Source organism: Callithrix jacchus, chromosome 14 (assembly GCF_049354715.1).
Source record: "Callithrix jacchus isolate 240 chromosome 14, calJac240_pri, whole genome shotgun sequence".
Taxonomy (NCBI): Eukaryota; Metazoa; Chordata; class Mammalia; order Primates; family Cebidae; genus Callithrix; species Callithrix jacchus.
The window spans coordinates 76,986,829-77,014,759 of NC_133515.1; the positions used below are offsets into that span (position 1 = coordinate 76,986,829).

At 36.7% G+C, this 27,931-nt stretch overlaps 1 protein-coding gene across 20 annotated transcripts in view; it reads right to left on the bottom strand.

The window, feature by feature from the left end:
* RMDN2 (regulator of microtubule dynamics 2) overlaps positions 1-27,931 on the bottom strand; it is a 73,546-nt gene that overhangs the window by 22,841 nt on the left and 22,774 nt on the right. For all 20 annotated transcript variants that reach the window (XR_013526662.1, XM_078349477.1, XM_078349478.1 and 17 more), the window contains 5 exons: positions 12,060-12,234; positions 10,239-10,341; positions 7,799-7,859; positions 2,771-2,846; positions 1,417-1,494 (listed from right to left, as the gene is read on the bottom strand). Coding sequence is in view for 19 of the 20 variants with exons in the window: in XM_078349477.1 (XP_078205603.1) it covers positions 1,417-1,494; positions 2,771-2,846; positions 7,799-7,859; positions 10,239-10,341; positions 12,060-12,234 (493 nt within the window). In the remaining variant the exon portion in view is untranslated. The remainder of the gene's footprint in view (positions 1-1,416; positions 1,495-2,770; positions 2,847-7,798; positions 7,860-10,238; positions 10,342-12,059; positions 12,235-27,931) is intronic.

Genomic DNA, 27,931 nt, shown 5'->3' on the forward strand with positions numbered 1-27,931 from the left:
GAGTGTTGTAACCATTCTATTATTTGACTTTGCAGCCTAACAACTAGGAAAAAATGAGTAAAACAGATGATATACCTTTATACCTTTTTCCTTAACAAAATGTAGGTTTCCTTCCTATGTAACACAATATAAAGAGCATAAATTTTGGAATTAAATTTGAATTTCGATGCTGCCTCTTTCATTGACTAGTTAAATGGGACTTTGGGAAGGTGCTTATCATCATGAAGACTCAGATTCTTACTCGTTAAAACTGGTATAATAATAACTGCTTCCCAGCACTGTTTTAAGGATGAAATGCAACAAGAAATATAAAGGACAGAATGCATATCTGGCACACAGCAGCAGGTGTTCGATAAAAGCAAACTTCCTTCTTCATCTCTAATTCTCTTTCATCTGCAATGAAGAAGTTATCTCTTTGCCTACCCTAATTTTATCATTCAAAAAATGGCATTTCCCTTTCATGGTAATTTTTTTCACACATTCTTTTTTTTTGAGACGGAGTTTTGCTCTTGTTACCCAAGTTGGAGTGCAATGGCGCGATCTCGGCTCACCGCAACCTCCACCTCCTGGGTTCAGGCAATTCTCCTGCCTCAGCCTCCTGAGTAGCTGGGATTACAGGCACGCGCCACCATGCCCAGATAATTTTTTGTATTTTTAGTAGAGACGGGGTTTCACCATGTTGACCAGGATGGTCTCGATCTGTTGACCTCGTGATCCACCTGCCTTGGCCTCCCAAAGTGCTGGGATTACAGGCTTGAGCCACCGCTTTTCACACATTCTTAAGATATATTTTCACATTCTGTAATTTTCTATAAACTAATAGTCATTTAAGACATGGATCAGCTGCTTTTATTTGAGCTATATCTCTATGTCACATAACCCTTCCAAATTAAATTCCTTAAAAGCAAGGAGTGTTTTATTCAAGTCTGGCCAGTTAGTAGTTAGCACATAATTTGGGCTCAGTATACAAATTATACTGCTGGATGAAAAAAACATCCTCCCAAGGAACTGTGAGTAATGTACCTAGATACAGGGCATGTGTGTGGATGGTTGATCCCAACCTGAGACAGCCACAAAGGGAGGGAATGTGATTACTGCAAAAAGAAATGAAAGAGCAGGAAAGAGAAAGATCACATATATATATAAAATGTGTCATATAACATACATATATATATAAATTACAAGTTTAGAAATAAAATACATATATTATAAATTTAAAAATTATAATGTATAAATTATAAATTCAAATAAAATTTTAACATATGTATTATACATTAAGTAAAACTTATATTGCTATTATAATTCTCCCTAAATCAGGCACTGGGTAAAAATAAAGCAATGAATAAGTCATTGAAAATGTATCCTATAATCAGAGTATATTCAAATAAAGTTTATAAATAAAGGCATTCAACTTACAGTATAACAGTATCTTCCTTTGAGGTAATATAGAAAGGGTTCTTCTGGTAAAAGTTTGATTGCTATATCTAGATGTTCCTGAAAGAAGCATCCAAAGGAAAATCATCTCCCAAGTTTCAGATATTGTAAAATGGAACTATGCCAAAGCCTAGTAACCCAAAAGTGGTTTTAAAATGTTGTCTCAGTCCTTCCCATCCCTATCATTAATACATTGAGATCTTATCAATAATTAAACTACCAAAATGATTGCTTACAACTAGAACCAGAACTGTGACTAGGATTTAATAATTTAAATTGTTTAAATTAATGTGTAATTTAAAGCCAAAATACTATTATAAAAATAGAAAACATCAAAATCGTATGTTTGCCTATCCATGACTTGACTACTGAATAGTTACTGATTCTGAGGTGAGCTTACAAATATGGAATGACATGGAATGGGTAATAATGGCAGAAAAAAATAGCAGAGCTAGATGGGAGAGAAATCTATTCCTCTGGCATTATCAAATGGTTATAGAGAGCTGGAAAATAGGGAAGAACTGTTTACTTATCTCTGTAATTACTGATGTTGAGGGGTTACGTACTGAGCTCTGGAGGCAAATAATACATTATGTGTATGTATTACTCACTTTATTCATCTATCATGGCAAATTTAAATCCCAGATTGGATCTTGCTTTTCCTCCACCAAATCAATACACAGAGATTGTTAACTACTTAGTGCTAGTTACACTTACGATATTAGTGAGCTTATGATCAAAAGGCTAGTTTTTTTTTTTTTGAGATGGAGTCTCGTTCTGTTGCCCAGACTGGAGTGTAGTGGCACAATCATGGCTCAATGAAACCTCCATCTCCCTGAATCAAGTGATTTTCCTGCCTCAGCCTCCTGAATAGGCGGGATTACAGGTGCCCACCACCATGCCTGGCTAATTTTTGCATTTTTAGTAGAGATGGGGTTTCATCATGTTGGCCAGGCTAGTCTCGAACTCCTGACCTCAAACTATCTGCCTGCCTCAGCCTCCTAAAGTGCTGCAATTACAGGTGTGAGCCACTGCACCTGGCTGGCTAATTCTTAATCTTTGAAAAAGCAATACTCATTTATTCTGTGACTTCTTTCAAATTAGTAATAATCTTTAATCACCCAAATAACTTATTTTTGTCATAGTATTATTTAAAGAATATCATTTCATTTTCTAATGTTTAAACAAACAAAAAAGCAAATTCCCAGAGCTTAATCTGTTGAATAATCTGGCTTATACCTGTTGAAGGAACATATGGCTATCTTAAAACATTTTTAATATTAAGAAATACCCTTCTGTAAATCTGGATCTGAAAAGAAATATTAAAAAAAAATACCTTGAAGAGGTGCCCATAGTTGATTTTGTTTTGTAAACCCTCAAACTCAGATACATAGCCACACAAAACTGCATACCTGAAAAGGATAAAAACAGTTGCCACTGTGTACATTTTAAATAAACTGCCACCAAAGCATAACATTAAAAGAAAATCTAAAGCATTCATTAATATTTAACAAGAATATTCATATGAATATGAGGGCCCTAACAATAACAAATACTTGACATTAATGTGAGGTCAGTTCTCTCATCTATAACCAGGGATACTAACAATATTTACATGAATACTACGAGGGTAAAATAAGCTAGAACAGGTCATGTGATTAGAACAGTGCCTGGGATATAGGGAGTTTCAACAAATGTTACCTGCCACTGTCAATATCATCATTTTGTGACAGAATCTCAAAAGAAACTCTCAGAAAAAGTCTAATCACATTAAGTGTTAAATTAGAAAAAATATTGTCAACAGATTTATAACATTAAAAACATTGTTAAAGTCAACTTTAAAGAATTTATTCCCTCCTTTAAAAAAACTTAGTTTCATGAGCTCCTTTAATATCAATGAAAATGCAAATAAATACTATGATTATAACAAAATCAAAGGTAATTTTAGAGTATGCTTTCTCAAAAAATTTCCCCTTCTCCCTCAACCCTTCCTGGAAACACTGCATTACTAGAATAGTGCATCCCATAGGTCATTTACTTGTTTCTACTGGAAATACAAAATTTACACGAATAATTATTTGACTATAAATTGCATGCAATCTTTGTTCAGCAATTTGCTTATTTACTGGAAAAACTGCGGATATGTTGTTTTTCACATTCAGAGCATTTCTATCTGTATAAAAATCTTCAGAATATTTTAGAGTGTTTTTGTCTAAGGTAAAATATCCATTTACCTTATTTACCTTTTTTGTGGGGGGGAGGTTACACAATAAGCCTTTCAGCAGTCATCGTTTACTGTTTTTCTTAAAAGACTATACTTAAGATTAAAGGGTGAATACTTCAGTTGATTACTTGAATGGTTAAAGAAAGATTCCAAAGTTGGCCACCTCTGAGACCTGGATGGGAAGTAAGTGGAAGGCACTTGCTCCCTAGGGAGGAGGGCCAGGTAAGTCTCCAGCTGTGGAGCCAGAGCCAAGTCTCTGAGGTGCTGGGAGAGGTGAATGGCCTGGCCTGCTTATTAAAAAAATATTTCAAGAGTAGGTGTTAAGTTTTACTTGCATTGTCATAGTAACTAAGATGAAATATATAATTTTGGATGTTATTTATCTCAGTCCCTTCTGTGAATACGTATAACTTCCACATACAAAAACCAGTGAGCAATTTTAATTTGGAACAATAAGATCATTCCTAGACACAAAAGATGCCATCATTTTAGTATTTGTGTTTTTCATATTTTTTTGGACTCTGCCTCTTTAAAGTTTAAAATACATCCATCTTTTTATGTATCATAAATTCAAAGTACCTGGTCACTTTCTCCCAAAGGGTCATTACTTCTTTTCTGTCAATCAATTCTACCTATGTTTGTGTGTGTATATGATTTTTTTAATACTGCTCATCTAAAATACATAATTTTATGCTTTATTTCTCAAACACTCAGATTGACGGAAATTCTGAAAAAGTTAATTCACACTATGGTGTATTACCTCCATCTAGAGGTCATTCTAACTACATACGTTTTGACAAGAACACTGTATTTTCTTTGCATTGATAGTGAATATATCCTTAATAATTGACTATCATACTGGTTCAACAACTACTAAAACAACTCCATTAATTTCCCTGCAGTATTTCTGATTCAGCACCAATGCTGTTTTCACAATGAAAAGCAGAGGCAGCATCCTGTTAACGGAAAAATGATTAGGTATATAAGAATATAAAACTGGGTTCTAGTTTCTGGTTTCCCACTTATTGTATGGCTCTGATTACTAGCCAACACACACCCATGCGTGCGCACACACACAGAAGTACCTTGCTTACTCCATCTACAAAGTGAAAACAAGCTGTTCTGTGAACCACAAGCTATAACACATGTGGATATAATTTGCAAACAGTAGAGCACAACAAATATGTAAGACATTACTTATAATTAAGGTCAGGCTTATTTGGCCAACAAACTGCAAATCCTTTGGTGACTTTATTCTCATTCTCTCAATTCCAGAAGTATTAAGTACTTTTTGTTAGTACAACAAAAACAACTGAATCTTATAGAAACCATACATAGCTTTAAAGTTACAAAGCCATTTCATTTTAGAAAAGATAGAGATAAAACTAAGCCATTAAAATAATCTTCATTTTTCAATCATTCCCAAATAATATTAAGCCTTTATTCTTAAAATTAGAAAATTATTCTTAAAGATTACATCTTTTGTTTCAAAATGAAGGTTTATAAACCATCATATAACACTGTAAACCATGGGTCTGCAAACTTTTGCAGTAGGGCCAGAGAGTAAACATTTTAGGCTTTGGGACCAGACAGTCTTTTGCAACTACTCTGCTGCTATGCAAAAATGCATGTGTGGGGCTGTGATCCAATAAAACTTTATTTACAAAAACAGGCAGTCAAATTCATCTGCAGGCCACAGTTTGTCATTCATGCTGAATGAATGAGAAAATATCTTATTAACATATTAATAAACTCGGTTTTAGTTCAGTTTTAACATACTTAAAGAGTACCCAACAGAATAAGATTTCAACATTTTATTACAATTAATTATAAAATCATTGCTTCTCAAGTCAAAGTTTAAATTTCTTTTTTCATTCCCTAAAACATCTACAATTTTAGGAGAACTTTTGCATTCAGTAGGATATAGTATAAGAATTAAGATTAAATTGATATTTAAATTTCTTAAATTTTAATCAACTGAGATTTTAATTTTTTTAATTCAAAACTGATAGTAAGAAATTAGGTGAAACACAATTGGATCACTACTCTGTGTGTGTTAATCTTGGGATTAAATGCTACGGTTATAAACAAAGTGTTTAGTTCTCAACAAACAGTAAAAGAAGATGAACCAAGAGATATAACCAGATTAGTGGAAGACAGACTGGGAAACCCACTAATGGAGAGCTCAGCATAATCTATGCTCACAAGATACATTTCAAGGTACTTAATGAAACCCTCAGAGAAAATTCAACATGGCTCCTCTATGAAAATTTGGAAACTCACACTGATAAATAACCTCAAATTAAGGATTTACTCCAAATACACATTTTAAATGTGATTATTCATAGGTACAGATGCATGTAGGAGAGAAGGAAGAGGACAGGATGGGGAAGGAAGAGCAATAGAGGACAGGGAGAAAGAAGAGAAGGAAAAGGAGGGGAGGGAGCATAGAAGGGGGAGGTAAGAAACAGGAAGAGTGGGGAAGGAAAAGGAGGAATTGAGAGTTAAAAGCAGGACTTGGGTGTTCTTTCTGCATCCTAATTAGGCTAACCAGTTCCCAAATGCCTCCATTATCAAAGGAGATGAAGAGAGTAAGGCTTGATCACCACAAATTCATTATAGTTACTACTAAAAGTAGAACAAAAGTACTTTAACATGTATGTTAATTTACTAGTGTTATTATGTAAATTAGATGATCTAGGTAAACCTGGCTAATATAAAAAATAGCCAAGCCCCTCTGTACTAGGGAAGTAATCTTGAAAATCTGTATCAAATTGTTATCTGGAAAATTACCTTTTCCCTAGAATTCTGGCAGAAGCACCCAGAGTACAAAACAATACTTTATCTATCAGGTACTCTAATCCCTAAAGCAAGATTCTCTACTACCAATGCTTGACATACCAAGAAATTATTCACAGGTTCTGTCAGATTTAGCCCTTCACTCTACTCCAGGCTATCTAAGAGAAGGCAAAGAATTTGCAGGAGGGAGGGAGACTGTGAGTGAGGATTTCTTCAGGGTTGGGGTGCTGTGGGTTCCACCTTCTACCCTCTCATGACAGAGGGCAGGTGACAGGCTTGCATCTCATCTAAAGCCATCTGAGGGCAGCATCAAAAAGTCTATTCATATTTTGGCATGTGTCTCTTTGAGTCTGGACAAATAAAATGTTACCAGATTCCTGCCCAAGGAATTTTAAGTGAGAGTTTGTGAGTGGAGCTCCCCCTGCTGATAGCAGAGTGAAAAAACAGGTCTCCTTTGGGAAAAGGGTTTGTACTTCAGATTTTGGTGGGGCAAAAATGAAACAAATGTGGACCTGTGGATAGGGAGCCATTTTGAGAGAGATTTTGCCTGGGTGCCCCTACGTCATGGGGATGGGAAAGAAAATAACTGCAGAGAAGGGTGGATTTCTGGAAACTTAGGGCTGACGAAAGGGTCATACATTTATTATTGTATTTTCCCACCATCTGGGGTACCTGCATTGCTGGGGAGAAAAAGAAACCAAGGAACTACAAATGTAAAAATGCAACTACAAGTAAAAGGAAGAATAATAATTAAAACGATATATTTCTACTTGTTTTATAATAAGTTATATTTATAAAATAATGTTTACATAAACATACAAAGGGTCCAAACACAACACAATTAAGAAAGATTTTTTTTTGCTCCAAGGATATTTACCTATACCTATCTAACTAATTAAATTCTCTTCGAGCTTTTTATATCATAAATGACTTTTCCTTGATCTGTGGAATTTGTATATTACGATACATCAATGCTTAAGAAATGGTTGATGTGCTTTTCTATATTTCATTTAGAAACATGCCATCATTTTAGTATTTGTGTTCAAATAAAATGTTATACTGAACTAGATTTAATTATAATTTATCATCTTCAAAGCCAGTAGACTTGGTAGATTCATTCATGAATTTTTCAATAAAAGTTTTGCTTAAATATATTTAAAAGAATGCATAATAAAAATGTGAATAAACAGAGTAAGAACACTTACTGTGCTATTATGTGTATTTTTCAAGGAATGTGACTGACAGATTAAACATGTGGGCCAATAATATTTTGAAAAATCCATTTAATTTAGAAAGAGGCAGATTAGAATTTAAAAGCCTGCATAAATCCTATATACTTACCACAGATGACAATGTCCATTCATGGGTGCTCTATTAATAGCTCTTTCACTTAAAGTTTTTCCTGAAAGATAAGGTACTTACACTTAGTATCTTCAAGTGAGTTGGTAGGAGGTGGATTCTTGAATTAACTCAATGGTTCCCAAATTTCTTTAAATATAAGATTCATATCACAGTACTTCAGAAACATATTGCATGATGGTATACTCACTTTGAGTTTTATCAAAGAATTCTGTCCTCTCCAGTGATTAAATCTTTCCTAAGCATAACAATCTTAAACTGCTATTATAAGAAGAAGATGAATCCCAGCATTCTTCCACGGCTGGTCTGAGCCCCTGCCTTGCTCTCGGCTCCAGTGTCATTACCATTACTAACCACTTACACCTTATACACTGAATATAATTGGCTGCCCCTTTATTATCTTTTCCATAGAGTAGTTCCTTAGTGTTACGCAGCCTTCATCATATTTATGCCTCTCCTCTCCCTCCTCCCCTGCCCACCACCCTCCATTTTCACACTGTTCCTCGACAAAATAATTTTGAATAAATATTTCTTAAATGGATAAATTAAAGGAATTCTTTTACATTTATTTCAATATCTGAATGAACACATCTAAGCCTTTTTCGACTCCTTTCTCTTTGGTACTATAAACTTCTTTTTTTTAAAGATATATCCTATTTGAATCCTATGCTTCATTATTGCCCCTGAATTCTCTTCAACCTATTGCTTTCTGAATTTCACCACCTAAGACAATTAACTCAATTAAACTCCTATTCCATTTAAAAATAGAGATCCAGATTGATTTTACCCATGGGAAACCGTAACTTCCATAAGAAAGACTTCCCTGCATCAACCTCCAACCTCTGCCATCATATCCTCCTTTCTGCTACATGGGCTCACAAACGACCTGATCTGTCTGTCTATCTGTCTATTTGTCTGTCTATCTGAGACAGGGTCTCGCTCTGTCACCCATGCTGGAGTGCAGTGGTGGAATCATAGCTCACTGCAGCCTTGATCTCTTGTACTCAAACAATCCTCCCACCTTAGTCATGTGTTATTTTTAGTAGAGACAGGGTCTCCCTATGTTGCCCAGGCTGGTCTCAGATTCCTGAGCACAAATCATCTAGCTACTTTGGCCTCCCAAAGTGCTGGGATTACAGGCATAAACCACTGTGTCCGGCCTCTGTACTCTTCTTTAATAAGAACTCATTTCCATTCATTTTTGTATATGTATGATTATTTGAATGGTGCTGCCTCCCCTATAAAGCCATAAACTCCCCTGTAGTCTGAAAACATGTCTATTTTACTATCTTATTCTTACCTTAGCACATAATACCCAGGGTAGGGCGGGTACTTATGAAAAAAATGTATTTAATATTGATGAATGTTGGAACAGTTTACACAGATATACTTTGATTTTCTCAGTAGATATGAAAATAAATCCCCTTGTTCTCTTTTGTTGTTTTTATTTATCCTGAAATTAATACATCTCTAGAATTCTGTTTTGTATATGGTCTTCAAACTGGATTGCTACAGAAAACCTCTACAAAGCTGATGATAAATATGCCAACAAGAGGGGAATGCCCTCTCATCCTCCTCCCACTGCGGGGAACTAAAGCACAGAGGTCATTCAGCAAATAAATCTCCAAGTGGAAAAAAATATAATTACAAGGAGTTTGGTAGAACTTTCTGCTTGGAAATAAAAATTACAGAGAATTAGACTGGGAAGAACCCTTTCTTGCTGTGTCTTCCTCTTGCTATCTTTTCCAGAAGAAAAGACTGGAAAAGAGAAGCCTTTGGAATAAATGAAGAATTAAAATAATTTTGATGTCAAAGTACTATACTGACATTCAGAGAGATTGCAGGTAGGGGCTTTTGCAAGAACACATTTGACATTCAGTGAGAGCCCAGGTGAAATATAAAAATAACAATTTGACATTTTGTCTATTTATAGTTGTTCTCATTGTGATGAAAATTCCAAAAACATACAGAAAGGTATAGATGACACAATAGTGAACCACCATGTAATCATCATTCAGCTTAGAAAATTATCAAACAAGGTTTTTAACAAGGTTAATCTTGTTTCATCAAGTTACATTTGGAAAAAACATTAAAGTCTGAGAGTTTATTCAGTAACTTGTCCTCTACCTGTTATTATTCTCGAACACCGCCACTACATTTCTTGTCTATGTTTTATAAAGTTAAAAGATGAAATTTGAGTGTTTTCGGTCACCTATTCTAATATACTCAAGTATTTCTGAAGACCATATACTTTAGTCCTAAAATGCCTTTCTGTTCTGTGAATTTTTTTTGTACCAGAATATATTAAAACAGATGAAATATATTGGTTTTAGCTAAGATAATTTAGCTTTAGTTAAAATTCACTAGTGATTTAGTATAGCTCTTAATGGTTACTTGAGAATTATCTTTATAAAATGCTTACCAATATTAGCATAATGTTTCTTTTCCTGTGTGTCTGTAGATAGTTCATACATGTCTCCATAAGCACGAGCAAATCGCCACATAAACTCTATTTCATCTCTAAACTGAAAAGAAAACATAGAGTTCCTTGTTAACTTAACTTGGTAACTGGTCTATTCTATTCTTGTTTTCTTTTCTTTTTTTTACTTTAAGTTCTGGGGTACATGTGGAGATTGTGCAGGATTGTTACCTAGGTATACACATGCCACGGTAGTTTGCTGCCTCCATTCCCCTGTCACCTACATTAGGTATTTCGCTTAATGTTATCCTTCCCCAATCCCCCCAGTCCCCTGCTATCCCTCCCCTATTCTACCCTTGTTTTCTACTGAAAATTTTTAACAACTTAGGCAGGCAAACTGGTATTTATAGATTCTCGAATCTACGTATATGAATATTTCAGTGTGAAACATTCTGGAATCCAAATACTCATGGCTAATAAATATGACCTAATGTAGTGTTACATTTGGATCTTAAAACCAATTAATAGTATCCAGACACTAGCTCCATCTATGCAGAGGAGACATTTGATAGGTACCAAAATCTAGAAATTCTTCCTGGGCTGTGGCATCTGTTTCTTCTTTTCCTTTCCAAATTATCTATTATCAATATAATGAGCATCCCAGTTAATATCTGTAAGTTGAAAAGCATATACTCAGGCCGGGCGCGGTGGCTCACGCCTGTAATCCCAGCACTTTGGGAGGCCGAGGCGGGTGGATCACGAGGTCGAGAGATCGAGACCAACCTGGTCAACATGGTGAAACCCCGTCTCTACTAAAATACAAAAAAACTTAGCTGGGCATGGTGGCGCATGCCTGTAATCCCAGCTACTCGGGAGGCTGAGGCAGGAGAATTGTCTGAACCCAGGAGGCGGAGGTTGCCGTGAGCCGAGATCGCGCCATTGCACTCCAGCCTGGGTAACAAGAGCAAAACTCCGTCTCAAAAAAAAAAAAAAAAAAAGAAAAGCATACACTCAAAAGAGCAGGCTGGGCGCGGTGGCTCAAGCCTGTAATCCCAGCGCTTTGGGAGGCCGAGGCGGTTGGATCATGAGGTCAACAGAACAAGATCATCCTAGTCAACATGGTAAAACCCTGTCTCTACTAAAAATACAAAAAAATTAGCTGGGCATGGTGGCGCGTGCCTGTAATCCCAGCTACTCAGGAGGCTGAGGCAGGAGAATTGCCTGAACCCAGGAGGCAGAGGTTGCGGTGAGCTGAGATCGCGCTATTGCACTCCAGCCTGGGTAACAAGCGTGAAACCCCGTCTCAAAAAAAAAAAAAAGAAAAAGAAAAGAGCAGTAACTGTTTTTACTTAAATTACCTAAATATAATCCTGAAGATCTATCAAGTTTTAGATAATGTGTTTAGAGCTGCTAAATCCTCAAAGATATTTATTTTTCCTTGGGACACTGCAAACTCGTTTAATTTTTTAGTGGTGGTGGTGAGAGCACTGGACAGGCTTTCCTTTTCTTGTTCAGGCCTCACATTAAACACTGCCAAATTAACAAATGACCATTGGTAGAAATAGCTTTAAATGCCCTTATCTCTCTCAAAGTATTTACTAAATATACAAATTAATCAAATAAAATAAATCTGCATAATTATAGCTCTGGTTCTCATTTTTGTGACCTTAGAGTCTAATAAACTTTCACATTTACTTTTTAATGTGTGAAACATTTACTTTACCTGTGTGAACCATGACACAATTATTATAGTCATAACTGAATGAGATGGCGGGTTAAATAAAAAAGTGAAACTATACAAAGAGCTATTGTCATGCCTCTTACCTTTTCTTTGTGGTCACAAAGTAGTTCAAAACTCTCCGACTTGCCGGACTCACTCATACGCAAATGATCTACCTTCTGAAGAAGGACATCTAAATTTAATTCCTCTACATGTATGTTAAATGCCTTAGGGACTGGAAAACTCTGTTCTTCTGTGTCAGTATTAGCTGTAATATACCTAAAATCGCAGAAATAATCATCAACTCCTTTGAAAGTTATATATAGTAGCCAGAGCAATGCTTTTAAAATGCAAGTCAAATCATGCTCCTCTCATGCTTGAAACTGCAGTAGCATCCACTTTCACTAAGGAAAAGCTCAAGTCCTAAAGCAGTCTACAAATCCCTGCGATTTGCTGCCTAATCCCATTACCTCTTTGATCTCATTTCCTACCACTCTTCTCACTCATTCAAATCCACACAGTTCACCTAGCTGCTTCTTCAATACTCTAAGAACATGCCTACTTCAGAACCTCCACTTGCTGTTCCCTCTAATGAAATGCTATTCCCTTAGACAGCCACATAATTCACAACCTCACCTCCTTCAAGTTTCTGCTCCAATTTCATTTTCTCAATGTGGCCCATCCAGACCATTCTATTTAATATTGCAATCCCCACATCCTCTTAATCTCTAACCTCCCTCATCACACTTGAGTTTTTTTTTCCCATAGCATGTATAACCTTCTAACATACTGTATAGTTTACTGGTCTACTACATGTGCTGTTTCTCAGTATCCTCCCCATTAGAATGCAAGCTCCCTGATGGTAGATTCATCAACTGATGTACCAAGTGCCTAGAACAGCACTATTCACTGAATGTTGCTGAATGTATGATACACAGAGTTGTAGGAACTCAGCAGGCATTCAAAATTGTGAGTGTGCGTAAACTCACACAAACACATATTTATAGTTCAAGATGATGTTCTAAATTTTAATTTTAACTTGGTTTTTAAAAATTAATACTATTGCCCACATTTCATTTTTGCCAGCAAACGATACAAACAACTTATTTTTATTTTCATTAAATCAGTCCTGCCTGTTCTAAAAAGATTTTCAGGAAGTATATAAGGATATATAACATATAAGAGAATAAATTAGAAGTAGTGAAAAAAGAGAAAGGCCAAATGTGAACAAAGTCAATATGAAAAACACACGAATTTTAGATAGCTATACCTTTGCTACAAAGGATACAAATGCTCTTCATTTTCTAGCAGCCAATGCAATCAGTTTCACAACTTGCAGCTCTCATTAGATACAAACAAAAATACTAACAAAGCAAGTTCTTAAATTTCTTTCATATGCCTTATTAAGAAGACATTATATGAACTGATTTCCAACTTCTTCAATAACATTTTTTACTAATGGAAACCTTATTCTTCCAATTTCTCAAACCAAAAAACTTGGAATCATCCTTGAAGCTTCTCTTTTCTTTCTCCTAAGCAACACCCAGTCTGTTAGCAAATCCTGTTGGTTCTATCTTAAAAATGCATTCAGAATCTGGCCACTTCTTCCCACCTCTCCCCACTACCACCTTGGTCTAAGCCTCCATCATCTCATCTGGATTACTGTAATGGCCTTTTATCACATCTCTTTGCTTTCGTCCTTGACCCTTGCATTCTATTCTCAACACAGTAGCAAGAATAATTCAGATCATGTCACTCCCTTGCTCAAAACTCTCCAACAGATGCCGAAATCAGAGTGAAATCCTAAGCCCCTTCAGGGGTTTACAAGGCCTAACATAATCTGGTCCAATACCTCTGAGTATCTTCTATCACTTTCCTTCTTGCTCACAGTATTTCAGAAACTCTAACTTTCTTGATATTCCTTGAACACATTAGTCAAACAGAAAGTAATAACATCAATATCAACAAAAAGGATGCCCATGCAAAACCCCATCCTAAGTTGCTCTGAATCAAAGATCAATGGTAGATAAATCCACAAAGATGAGGGAAAACCAGCACAAAAAGGCTGAAAATTCTGAAACCAGAATGCCTCTTCTCCCCAAAAGGATCCTTGCCAGCAAGGGAACAAAACTGGATGGAAAATGAGTTTGATGAACTGACAAAAGGTGGGTAATAACAAACTCCTTAGAACAAAAGAAGCATGTTCTAACTCAATGCAAGGAAGCTAAGAACCTTGATAAAAGGCTACAGAAACTCCTAACTAGAATAACCAGTTTAGAGAAGAATATAAATGGCCTGAAGGAGCTGAAAAACAAAACACAAGTATCAACAGCCAAATCAATCAAGGGGAAGAAAGGATATCAGAGATTGAAGATTAACTTAATAAAATAAAGCATAAAGACAAGATTAGAGGAAAAACAATGAAAAGGAATGAACAAAGCCTCCAAGAAATAGGAGACTATGTGAAAAGACCAAACCTACATTTTATTAGTGTAGCTGAAAGTTATGGGGAGAATGGAACCAAGTTGGAAAACATACTTCACAATATTATCCAGGAGAACTTCCCCAACATAGCAAGACAGGCCAATGTTCAAATTCAGCAAATACAGAGAACACCACAAAGATGGTCCTTGAGGGCAACCCCAAGACATAATTGTCAGATTCACCAAGGCTGAAACACACACACAAAAATGTTAATGGCGGCCAGGTGCGGTGGCTCACGCCTGTAATCCCAGCACTTTGAGAGGCCAAAGTGGGTGGATCACAAGGTCAAGAGATCGAGACCATCCTGGTCAACCTGGTGAAACCCCGTCTCTACTAAAAATGCAAAAAATCAGCTGGGCATGGTGGCGCGTGCCTGTAATCCCAGCTACTTAGGAGGCCGAGGCAGGAGAATTGCCTGAACTCAGGAGGCAGAGGTTGCGGTGAGCTGAGATCATGCCATTGCACTCCAGCCTGGGTAACAAGAGCGAAATTCCATCTCAAAAAAAAAGAATGTTAATGGCAGCTAGACAGAAAGGTCAGGTTACCCATAAAGGGAAGCCCATCAGACTAAGCAGATCTCTCTGCAGAAATTCTACAAGCCAGAAGAGAGTGAGGGCCAATATTTAACATTCTTTAAAAAAGAATTTTCAACCCAGAATTTCATATCCAGCCAAACTAAGCTTCATAAGTGAAAGAGAAATAAAATCCTTTACAGACAAGCAAATGCTGAGGGAGTTGGTCACCACCAGCCCTGACTTACAAGAGCTCCTGAAGGAAGCACTAAATATGGAAAGAAAAAACTAGTACTAGCCACTGCAAAAACATACCAAAATATACAGATCAATGACACTATGATGAAATTGTATTAACTAATGTGCAAAATAACCAGCTAGCATCATGATGAGAGAAAAAAATTCAGACATAACAATATTAACTTTAAATGTAAATGGGCTAAATTCCCCAATTAAAAGACACATATCAACCTTAAATGTAAATGAGTTAAATGACCCAATTAAAAGAAACAGACTGGCAAACGGGATAAAGAGTCAAGATCTATTGATGTGCTGTATTCATGAGACCCATCTCATGTACAAAGACACACATACACAGGCTCAAAATAAAGGGATACAGGTATATTTATCAAGCAAATGGAAAGCAAAAAAAAAAAAAAAAAAGCAGGGGTTGCAATCCTAGTCTCTGATAAAACAGACTTGAAACCAACAAAGATCAAAAAAGACCAAGAAGGACATTACATAATGGTAAAGAGATCAATACAACACGAAGAGCTAACTATCCTAAATATGTATGCTCCCAACACAGGAGCACCAAGATTCATAAAGCAAGTTCTTAGAGACCTACAGAGACTTACACTTCCACACAACAATAATAAGAGACTTTAACACCCCACTGTCAATATTAGACAGACAAGATAGAAAATTAACAAGAATATTCAGGTCTTGAACCCACCTCAAAACCAAGCAGAGCTAAGAGACATCTATAGAACTCTCTACCACAAGTCAACAGAATATACATTCTTCTCAGCACCACATAGCACCTTTTCTAAAATCAACTACATAATTGGAAGTAAAACACTCCTCAGCAAACATAAAAGAACAGAAAGCATAACAAACAGTCTCTCAGACAACAGTGCAATCAAATTAGAACTCAAAATTAAGAAATTCACTAAAAACTGCACAACTACAAGGAAACTGAACAACCTGCTCCTGAATGACTACTGGGTAAATAGCAAAATTAAGGCAGAAATAAATTAGTTATTTGAAACCAATGAGAACAAAGATATCAATGTACCAGAATCTCTAGGAGACAGCTGAGGCAGTGTTTAGGGGGAAATTTATAGCACTAAATGCCCATATGAGAAACTGGGAAAGATCTAAAATCACACTAACATTACAATTAAAAGAACTAGAGAAGCAAGAGCAAACAAATTCAAAAGCTAGCAGAAGATGAGAAACAACTAAGGTCAGAGCAGAACTGAAGGAGACAGATATTAAAAAAACCCTTCAAAAATCAATGAATCCAGGAGTGGGTGTTTTGAAAAGATTAACAAAATAGATAGACTGCTAGCCAGACTAATACAGAAGAAAAGAGAGAAGAATCAAATAGACACAATAAAAAATGATAAAAGGGATATCATCACTGATCCCACAGAAATACAAACTACTATCAGAGAATACTATAAACATCTCTATGCAAATAAACTAGAAAATCTGGAAAAAAAATGGATAAATTACTGAACACATATAGTCTCCCAAGACTAAATCAGGAAGAAGTAAATCCCTGAATAGACCAATAACAAGCTCTGAAATTGAGGCAGTCAGTAATAGCCCACCAACCAAAACAACAAAAGCCCAGGTCCAGACAGATTCACAGCTGAATTCTACCAGAAATACAAAGAGGAGCTGGTATCATTCCTTCTGAAACTATTCCAAACAAAAGAAAAAGAGAAACTCCTCCCTAACTCATTTTATGAGGCCAGCATCATTCTGATACCAAAACCTAACAAAGACACAACAAAATAAGAAAATTTCAGGCCAATATCCCTGATGAACATCAATGTGAAAATCCTCAATAAAATACTGGCAAATTAAATCCAGCAGCACATCAAAAAGCTTATCCACTACAATCAGGTCGGCTTCATCCCTGGGATGCAAGGCTGGCTCAACATACACAAATCAATAAACATAATCTATCACATAAACAGAACCAATGACAAAAACCACAAGATTGTCTCAATAGATGCAAAAAAGGCCTTCAATAAAATTCAACACCCTTCATGCTAAAAACACTCAATAAACTAGGTATTGATGGAACATATCTCAAAACAAAAAGAACTATTTATGACAAATCCATGGCCAATATCATACTGAATGGGCAAAAGCTGGAAGCATTCCCTTTGAAAACCAGCACAAGACGAGAATGAGCTCTCTCACTACTCCTATTCAACTGGAATACTGGTCAGTACTGGAAGTTCTGGCCAGGGCAATCAGGCAAGAGAAAGAAAGTAAACTGTACTCAAAGAGGAAAAGAGGAAGTCAAATTTTCTCTGTTTGCAGATGACATAATTGTATATTTGGAAAACCTTATCATCTCAGCCCCAAAACTCCTTAAGCTGATAAGGAACTTCAGCAAAGTTTCAGGGTATACAATCAATGCGCAAAAATCACAAGCATTCCTTTAAACCAATACTAGAGAGCCAAATAATCAGTGAACTCCCATTAACAATTGCTACAAATAGAATAAAATACCTAGGAATACAACTTACAAGGGATGTGAAGGACCTCTTCAAGGAGAACTACAAACCACAGCTCAAGGAAATATGAGAGGACACAAACAAATGGAAAAACATTCCATGCTCATGGATAGGAAGAATCAATATCATGGAAATGGCCAGACTGCCCAAAGTAATTTACAGATTCAATGCTATTCCCAACAAGCTACTACTGACTTTCCTTACATAATTAGAAAAAACTACTTTAAATTTTATATCGAACCAAAAAAGAGCCCATATAGCCAAGACAACCCTAATCAAAAAGAACAAAGCTGGAGGTATCACACTACCTGACTTCAAACTATACTACAAGGCTACAGTAATCAAAACAGCATGATACTGGTACCAAAACAGATATATAGACCAATGGAACAGAACAGAGGCCTCAGAAATAACATCACACATCTATAACCACCTGATCTTTAACAAACCTGACAAAAACAAGCAATGGGGAAAGGATTCCCTGTTCAATAAATGGTGTTGGGAAAACTGGCTAGCCATATGCAGCAAACTGACACTGGACCTCTTTCTTACACCTTATATAAAAATTAACTCAAGATGAATTAAAAATTTAAATGTAAGACCTAAAACCATAAAAACCCTAGAAGAAAACCTAGACAATACAATTCAGAATTGAAGATTTAAAAATAAGATTTAAAATAATAAAAAACCCTATAAGAAAACCTAGGCAATTCCATTCAGGACATAGGCAGGGGCAAAGACTTCATAACTAAAACACCAAAAGCAATTGCAACAAAAGCCAAAATTGACAAATGGAATTTAATTAAAGAGCTTCTGCACAGCAAACGGAACTATCATCAGAGTGAACAGGCAACCTACAGAATGGGAGAAAAGTTCTGAAATCTATCCACTTACAAAGGGCTAATATCAAAAATCTCCAAGGAACCAAAACAAATTTACAAGACAAAAACAGACAACTCCATCAAAAGCAGGTGAAGGATATGAACAGACACTTTTCAAAAGAAGACATTCACATGGCCAACAAACATATGAAAATAAACTCATCATCCTTGGTCATTAGAGAAATGCAAATCAAAACTACAATGAGATACCAGCTCATACCAGTTAGAAGAGCAATCATTAAAAAATCAGGACACAACAGATGCTGGAGAGGATGCAGAGAAATAGAAAGGCTTTTACACTGCTGGTGGAAGTGCAAATTAGTTCAACCACTGTGGACACTGTTGGTGGAAGAGCAAATTAGTTCAACCACTGTGGAAGACAGTGTGGCAATTCCTCAAGGATCTAGAACTAGAAATACCATTTGACCCAGCAATCTCATTACTGGGTATATACCCAAAGGAATATAAATCATTCTACTATAAAGACATATACACATATGTTTATTGCAGCACTATTCACAATAGCAAAGACTTGGAACCAACCCAAATGCCCATCAATGATAGACTGAATAAAGAAAATGTGGCACATACACACCATGGAATACTATGCATCCATAAAACAGAATGATAGTTCATGTTCTTTGCAGGGACATGGATGAAGCTGGAAACCATTATTCTCGGCAAACTAACACAGGAACAGAAAAACACTGCATGTTCTCACTCATAAGTGGGAGCTGAACAATGAGAACACATGGACACAGGGAGGGGAACACCACACACTGGGGCCTGTCAGGGGATGGGGTACAAGGGGAGGGGTAGCATTAGGACAAATACCTAACTTAGATGGTGAGTTGATGGGTGCAACAAACTACCATCTACCTATGTAACAAACCCGCACTTTCTGCACATGTATCCCAAAACTTAAAGTATAATTTTAAAAAAAGAAGGAAATGTCCCAAATCAACAACCTGAATCAAAATATTAAGAAACTAGACAAAGAACAAACTAAACCCAAAGCTAGCAGGAGAAAATAAAATTAAAGCAGAAATAAACGTAGTAGAGAAAAACAATAGAGAAAATCAATGGAACCAAGTTTGTTCTTCAGTATGATCAACAAAATTCATAAAGCTTTAACTGGACTGACTAAGAAAAAAGAGAGTATACTCAAATAAATAAAATAAAAAATGAAAGGGGGATAATACTGATTTTATAGAAATAAAAAAGATTCTAAGAGAGTAATATGAAGAATTGTGTGCCAGCAAATTGGATAACATAGATAAAATCAACAAATTCCTGGAAATACACAAACTACTAAAACTGAATCAGGAATAAATAAAAATTTGAATAGACCTATAACTAGTAAAAAGATTAAATCAGTAATTAAAAAGCTCCCAAAAAGGGAATGCCCAAATGTTAGGTAGCATTTGACAGTGATGCCATATAATTTGAAGAACATCTGAAGAAGAATTAACAGCAGTCCTCCTCAAACTCTTCCAAAACACTGCAGAGGAAGAAACACTTCTGAACTCATTCTATGAGATCAGCACACCCTGATATCAAAGCTAGATGAATCTACTAGATGAATCAAAGCTAGATGAAAGCTACTAGAAAACTAAAAACCAATATCTCTGATGAACACTGACAAAAAAATTATCAATAAAATACCAGCAAACAGAATTCAACAACCCATTAGGATTATGTATCACAACCAAGTGGAATTTATTCCAGGAATGCAAGGAAGTTCAATGTAAAAAATCAGCCAATGTTATATAGCTGTGTTAGTCCGTTTTCAAGCTGTTGACAAAGACATACCAAAGATTGAGAAGAAAAAGAGGTTTAATTGGACTTACAGTTCCATATGGCTGCAGAGGCCTCAGAATCATGGCAGGAGGTGAAAGCCACTTCTTACATGATGGTGGCAAGAGAAAAGAAGGAAGAAGCAAAAGTGAAAACTCCTGATCACCCCATCAGATCTCATGAGACTTATTCACTATCACGAGAATAGCATAGGAAAGACTGGCCCCTATGATTTAATTATCCCCCATCCCTCCTACAACATGTGGGAATTTTGGGAGATACAATTCAAGTTGAGATTTGGGTGGGGACACAGCCAAACCATATCAATACCACATAAACAAAATGAAGGGAAAAATAACCCATGACCATCTCCATTGATGCAGAAAAAGTATTCGATAAAATTTATCACCTCTTTAGGAAAAAAACACTCAACAAACTAAGAATAAAAAGAAACTGCTTCAACATAATAAAGGCCGTATATGAAAAGTCCACAGCTAACATCATACTCAATGGTGAAAGGCTGAAAGACTTCCGATTAAGATTAGGAACAAGACAAGGGTGCTGTTTATCAATTCTATTCAACTTAGTACTAAAAGTCCCAGCCAGTGCAACTAGGCAAGATGATGAAATAAAAGGCATCCAAATTAGAGAAGAAGCAGCAAAATTATCCTCTCATCACAGACAACATAATCTTATAGATAGGAAAAAAACCCTAAATATTTCACACACATACATAAAATAAGAATTAATAAATCCAGCAAAGTTGCAGGATAGAAAATCAACAAACAAAAATCAGTTGTTTCTATGCATTAACAATGAGCTATCTGGAAAGAAAATTGTAAAAATAATTTCATTTATAATTGCATCAAAAGTGTGGAACGCATAGAAATAAACTTAGCTAAGGAGATGAAAAACCTGTACATGGAAAACAACAAAACACTGCTGAAAGAATTTAAAGAAGATACAAATAGAAATAGAAAGACATCCCATGTTTGTAGATTTGAAAGTTTATAATGTTAAGATATGAATCCTACCCTAAGTAATCTACAGATTCAATGTAATCCCTCTGAAAATCCCAATGCTACTTTTTATAGAAGTAGAAAAATCTGTCCTGAAATTCATTTGGAATTTCAACACATCCCAAATGGCCAAAATGATCTTGAAAAAGAAAAACAAAGTTGGAGGTCTCACACCTCCTGATTTAAAAACTTACTACAAAGCTACAGTAACCAAAACAGTGTGGTACAGTGTGGCATAAAGATAGATGTATAGGCCAGTGAAGGAAAATGGAGAGCCCAGAAGTAAACCACACATATATGGTCATCTCTTCAACAAATGGTGTTGAGAAAACTGGGCAGCCACATATAAAGAATGAAGTAAGACCATTACTTAATATCACACACAAAAATTAACTCAAAATGTATCAAAAACCTAAATATAAAACATAAATAAAGCTATAAAATTCTTAAAAGAAAACATAGTGCAAAAGCTTCACAAGAGTGGATTTGGCAACGATTTGCTGGGTATGGCACTAAAAGCATAGGCAAAACAAGAAAACAATTGATAAACTAGACTACCTCAAAACCTAAAACTTCTATGGATCAAAGAACACAATCAACAAGTAAAAAGGCAACCCACACATTGGGAGAAGATATTTGCAAATTATATCTGTTAAAGGGTTAATATCTAAAATATATAAAGAACTCCTACAAATCAACAAAAAAACCCAAAAAACTTGATTTAACAAATAGTCAAAGGACCTGAACAGATATTTCTCTAAAGAAGATATACAAATGGGCAGCAGCCACACCAGAAGATCAATGTCAATAATCATTAGGGATATTCAAATAAAAACCACAATGAGATACTACCACATACCCATTAGGATGGCTACTATAACAACAACAAAAAAACAAAATAATTTGTGTTGGTAAGGTAGTGGAAAAACTGGAATCCTTCTATACTCTTGGTGCAAATGTAAAATGGTGCAGCCACTGTAAAAAACAATATGGTGGAAGAGTAGGCAGCCCAAAGATGGCCAAATAGGAACAACTCTGAAGTGAAGTTCCCAGCAAGAACAATGCAGAGGGTGAGTGATCACCACATTTCCAAATGAGTTTTTACTGCCCACAGACCAAGAGATTCCTGGGCTGAAAAGTGCCATGAATTTCCAGTATGTCTGTTTCAGCTGGCGCTGCAGGTCTCCACACAAAAACTCACACAAATCTGGGCAGCCATTTCAACTGGTTCCTGGATTGCCTGGGAGACAGACCCACCCATTCAACTGAAAAAAAGGGGGCAGAAGTGGGGGCTAGGAGATCTGGCTTGGTGGGTCCCACCCCAACAAAGGCCAGCAATCTGACATGCTCTAGCTTGAGAGTTTCATAGGCAAAAGCAGCTGGACCCTAGACGGTCCAGCTCTTTATGGGGAAGGGCGTCCACCATTACTGAGGCAGTTTTCTGCAATTACTTAGTAATCGGCCATTACTGAGGCAGTTTTCCATTACCGAGGCAGTCTGCCATTACCAAGGTAGACTGCCATTACTGAGGCAGTTCTAACTATGCCTCTGTAAACAAAACCACAAGGAAGTTCACACAGCAGCTGGGCAGAGCCCATGGCAGCGCAGCAATGCCTCTGCTGGCAGACTGTCATTAGGCTACCTCCTTGCTGGGCAGGGAATCTCTGAAAAAAGGCAGCAGCATGTCAGGAACTTGTCAATAAATCCCCACCTTCCCAGGACAGAGCACCAGGGAAAAAAGGCAGTTATGAGTTCTGCTGCAGCAGACCTAAATGTACCTAACTAGCAGCTCTGAATGGAACAATGGAGCTCCCAGCTCAGCACTGGAGCTCCTATAAGGGACAGACTGTCTCCTCAAGCAGCTCCCCAACCCCTCTATATACAAAGAGGTATCTCATAAAGAAGAGCTCAGGCTGACACCTGGCGAGTATCCATCTGGGACAAGGTTAACAAAAGAGGAAACTGGCAGCAGCCCTTACTGTTCTGCAGCCACTGCAGGTCATCCCCAGGCAAGCAGGGTCTGGAGTGGACCTCCAGCAGTCCTACAGCAGAGGGGCCTGACTGTTAGAAAGAAAACTAAAAAACAGAGAGAAATAACTTCAGCATCAACAAAAAGGATGTCCACTCAGAGATCCCATCTGAAAGTCACCAACTACAAAGACCACTGTTAGATAAATCAACAAAGATAGGAAGAAACCAGCCCAAAATTGATGAAAACACTTAAAACCAGAACGCCTCTCCTCCCCAAGGGATCACAACTCCTAACCAGCAAGGGAACAAGGCTGGATGGAGAATGAGTCTGATGAATTGACAGAAACAGGCTTCAGAAAGTGGGTAATAAGAAACTTCTCTGAGCTAAAAGAAATGTTCTAACCCAATGCAAAGAAACTAAGAACTTTGAAAAAAGGTTTGACAAAATGCTAACGAGAATAAAGAGCTTAGAGAAGAATAAAAATGACTTGATGAAGCTGAAAAACACAACACGAGAACTTCACAACGCATACAAAAGTTTCAATGGCCAAATCGACCAAGCAGAAGAAAGGATATCAGAGATTGAAGATTAACTCAATGAAATAAAATGAGAAGGTAAGATTAGAGAAAAAATAGTGAAAAGAAATTAACAAAGCCTCTAAGAAACATGGGATTACATGAAAAGACCTAATCTATATTTAATAGGCGTATCTGAATGTGACAGAGACAATGAATCCAAGCTGGAAAACACTCTTCAGGTTATTATCCAGAAAAACTTCTCCAACCTATCAAGCCAGGCCAACATTAAGGTGAGGAAATACAGAGAATGCCACAAAGATATGCCTCAAGAAGAGCAACCCCAAGGCACATAATCGTCAGGGTTGAAATGAAGGAAAAATGCTAAGAGCATCCAGAGAGAAAAGTTGGGTTACCCACAAAGTGAAGCTCATCAGATTCACAGTCGATCTCTTGGCAGAAACCCTACAAGCCAGAAGAGAGTGGGGGCCAGTATTCAAAATCCTTAAAGAAAAGGACTTTGAACCTAGAATTTCATATCTAGCCAAACTAAGCTTCATAAGTGAAGGAGAAATAGAATCCTTTATAAACAAGCAATGGCTGAGAGATTTCCTCACCACCAGGTCTGCCTTACAAGAGCTCCTGAAAGAAGCACTAAACATAGAAAGGAACAACCAGTACCAACCACTCCAAAACGTACCAAATTGTAAAGAGCATCTACACAATGAAGAAAATGTGTGAACTAATGGGCAAAACATCCAGGTAGCATCAAAATGGCAGGATCAAATTCACACATAACAATATTAACCTTAAATATAAATGGGCTAAATGCCCCAATCAAAAGACACAGACTGGTAAATTAGATAAAAAGTCAAAACCCATTGGTGTGCTGTATCCAGGAAATCTATCTCACGTGCAAGGACACACATAGGCTCAAAATAAGGGGATGGAGGAAGATTTACCAAGTGAATGGAGAGCAAAAAAAAAGCAGGAGTCACAATCCTAGTCTCTGATAAAATAGACTCTTTAAACCAACAAAGATCAAAAGAGACAAAGAAGGGCATTACATAATGGTAAAAGGATCAATGCAACAAGAAGAGCTAACAATCCTAAATATATACGCACCCCATATAGGAGCACCCAGATACATAAAGCAAGTTCTTAATGACCTACAAAGAGATTAAGACTCCCACACAATAATAGTGGGAGACTTTAACACTCCACTGTCAGTATCAGACAGATCAACAAGATACAAAATTAACAAGGATATCTAGGACTTGAACTCAGATCTGGACCAAGCAAACCTAATAGACATCTATAGAACTCTCCACCCCAAATCCACAGAATATACATTCTTCTCAGCACCACATTGCACCTACTCTAAAACTGACCACATAATTGGAAGTAAATCACTCCTCAGCAAATTCAAAAGAATGGAAATCATAACAGTCTCTCAGACCACAGTGCAATCAAAATAGAACTCTGGATTGAGAAACTAACTCAGAACCACACAACTTCATGGAAACTGAACAACTGGCTCTTGAATGTTGACTGGATAAACAATGAAATGAAGGCAGAAATAAAGATGTTTCTCAAAACGAACAAGAATGAAGACACAACGTACCAGAAACTCTGGGACACATTTAAAGCAGTGTCTAGAGGAAAATTTATAGCAATAAATACCCACTTGAGAAGCAAGGAGAGATCTAAAATCGACACACTGACATGAAAATTGAAAGAGTTAGAGGAGTAAGACCAAAAAAACTCAAAAGCTAGCAGAAGACAAGAAATAACTAAGATCAGAGCAGAACTGAAGGAGATGGAGACATAAAACACCCTTCAAAAACTCAATAAATCCAGGAGCTCAGCTTTTGAAAAGATCAACAAAACTGACCACTAGCCAGATTAATAAAAGCGAAAAGAATCAAATAGATGCAATAAAAAATGATAAAGGGGATATCACCACAGATTACACAGAAATAAAAACTACCTTCAGAGATTACTACAAACAACTCTAAGCAGATGAACCAGTAAACCTGGAAGAAATGGATAAATTCCTGGACACTTCCATCCTCACAAGCCTAAAACAGGAAGAAGTCAAACCCTGAATAGACCAATAACAAGGGCTGAAGTTGAGGCAGCAATTAATAGCTTAACAACCAAAAAAAGCCTAGGTCCAGATGGGTTCACAGCTGAATTCTACCAGACATACAAAAAGGAGCTGGTACCACTTCTTCTGAAACTATTTCAAACAATCCAAAAAGAGGGAACTCTTCCCAAATCATTTTATGAGACCAACATCATCCTCATACCAAAACACAGCAGATACTCAACAGAAAAAGAAAACTTCAGGCCAATATCCATGATGAACATCAACACAAAAATCTTCAATAAAATACTGGCAAGCCGATTGCAACAGCACATCAAAAAGCTTTTCCATCATGAACAAGTAGGCTTCATCCAGGGGATGCAAGGCTGGTTCAACATACACAAGTCTGTAAATGTTATCTACCACATAAACAGAACCAAAGACAAAAATCACATGATTATCTCAATAGATGCAGAGAATGCCTTTGTCAAAATTCAACAGCCTTTTATGCTAAAAACTCTTAATAAACTAGATATTGACAGAAGATATCTCAAAATAATAAAAGCTATTCATGACAAACCCACAGCAAATATCATACTGAATGGGCAAAAACTGAAGCATTCCCTTTGAAATCTGGCACTAGACAAGGATGTCCTCTCTCACCACTCCTATTCAATATAGTATTAGAAGTTCTAGCCAGAGCAATCAGACAAGAAAAAGAAATTAAGGGTATTCCATTAGGAAATGAGGAAGTCAAATTATCTCTATTTGCAGACAACATGATTGTATATCTAGAAGACCCCATTGTCCCAGCCCCAAATCTCCTGAAACTGATAAGCAACTTCAGCAAAGTCTCAGGATACAAAATCAATGTACAAAAATCACAAGCATTCCTACCAATAACAGACTTAAAGAGAGCCAAATCAAGAACAAACGGCATTCACAATTGCTACAAAGAGAATAAAATACCTAGGAATACAACTAACAAAGAATGCAAAGGACCTCTTCAAGGAGAACTACAAACCACTGCTCAAGGAAATAAGAGAGGACACAAACAGATGGAGAAACATTCCATGTTAATGGTTAGGAAGAATCAATATCGTGAAAATGGCCATACTGCTCAAAGTAATCTACAGATTCAATGCTATCCCCATCAAGCTACCTATGACCCTCTTCGCAGAAGCGAAGAAACCACCTTAAGCTTCATACAGAACCAAAAGAGAGCCCACATAGCCAGGTATAACCCAAGTACCTGACTTCAAACTACTACAAGGCTACAGTAATCAAAACAGCATGGTACTGGTACCAAAACAGGGATATTGACCAATGGAACAGAACAGAGACCTCGGAAGCAATGTTACACATTTACAGCCATCTGATCTTTGACAAACCTGACAAAAACAAGCAAAGGGGAAAGGATTCCCTGTTTAATAAATGGTGTTGGGAAAACTGGCTAGCCATGTGCAGAAAGCAGAAACTGGACCCCTTCCTGACACCTTACACTAAAATCATCTCCAGAAGGATTAAAGATTTAAACATAAGACCTAACACCATAAAAAGACTGGAAGAAACCCTAGGCAAAACCATTCAGGACATAGGCATAGGCAAGGACTTCATGACTAAAACACCAAAAGCAATGGCAACAAAAGCCAAAATAGACAAATGGGACCTAATTAAACTCCAGAGCTTCTGCACAGCAAAAGAAAGTCATTAGAGTCAATCAGCAACCAACAGAATGGGAAAATTTTTTTGTAATCTACCCATCTGACAAAGGACTAATATCCAGAATCTACAAAGAACTAAAATAGTTTTACAAGAAAAAAAAAAAACAAGCCCATTCAAAAGTGGGCGAAGGATATGAACAGATACTTTTCAAAAGAAGACATATATGAGGCCAACAAACATATGAAAAAATGCTCATCATTACTGGTCATTAGAGAAATGCAAA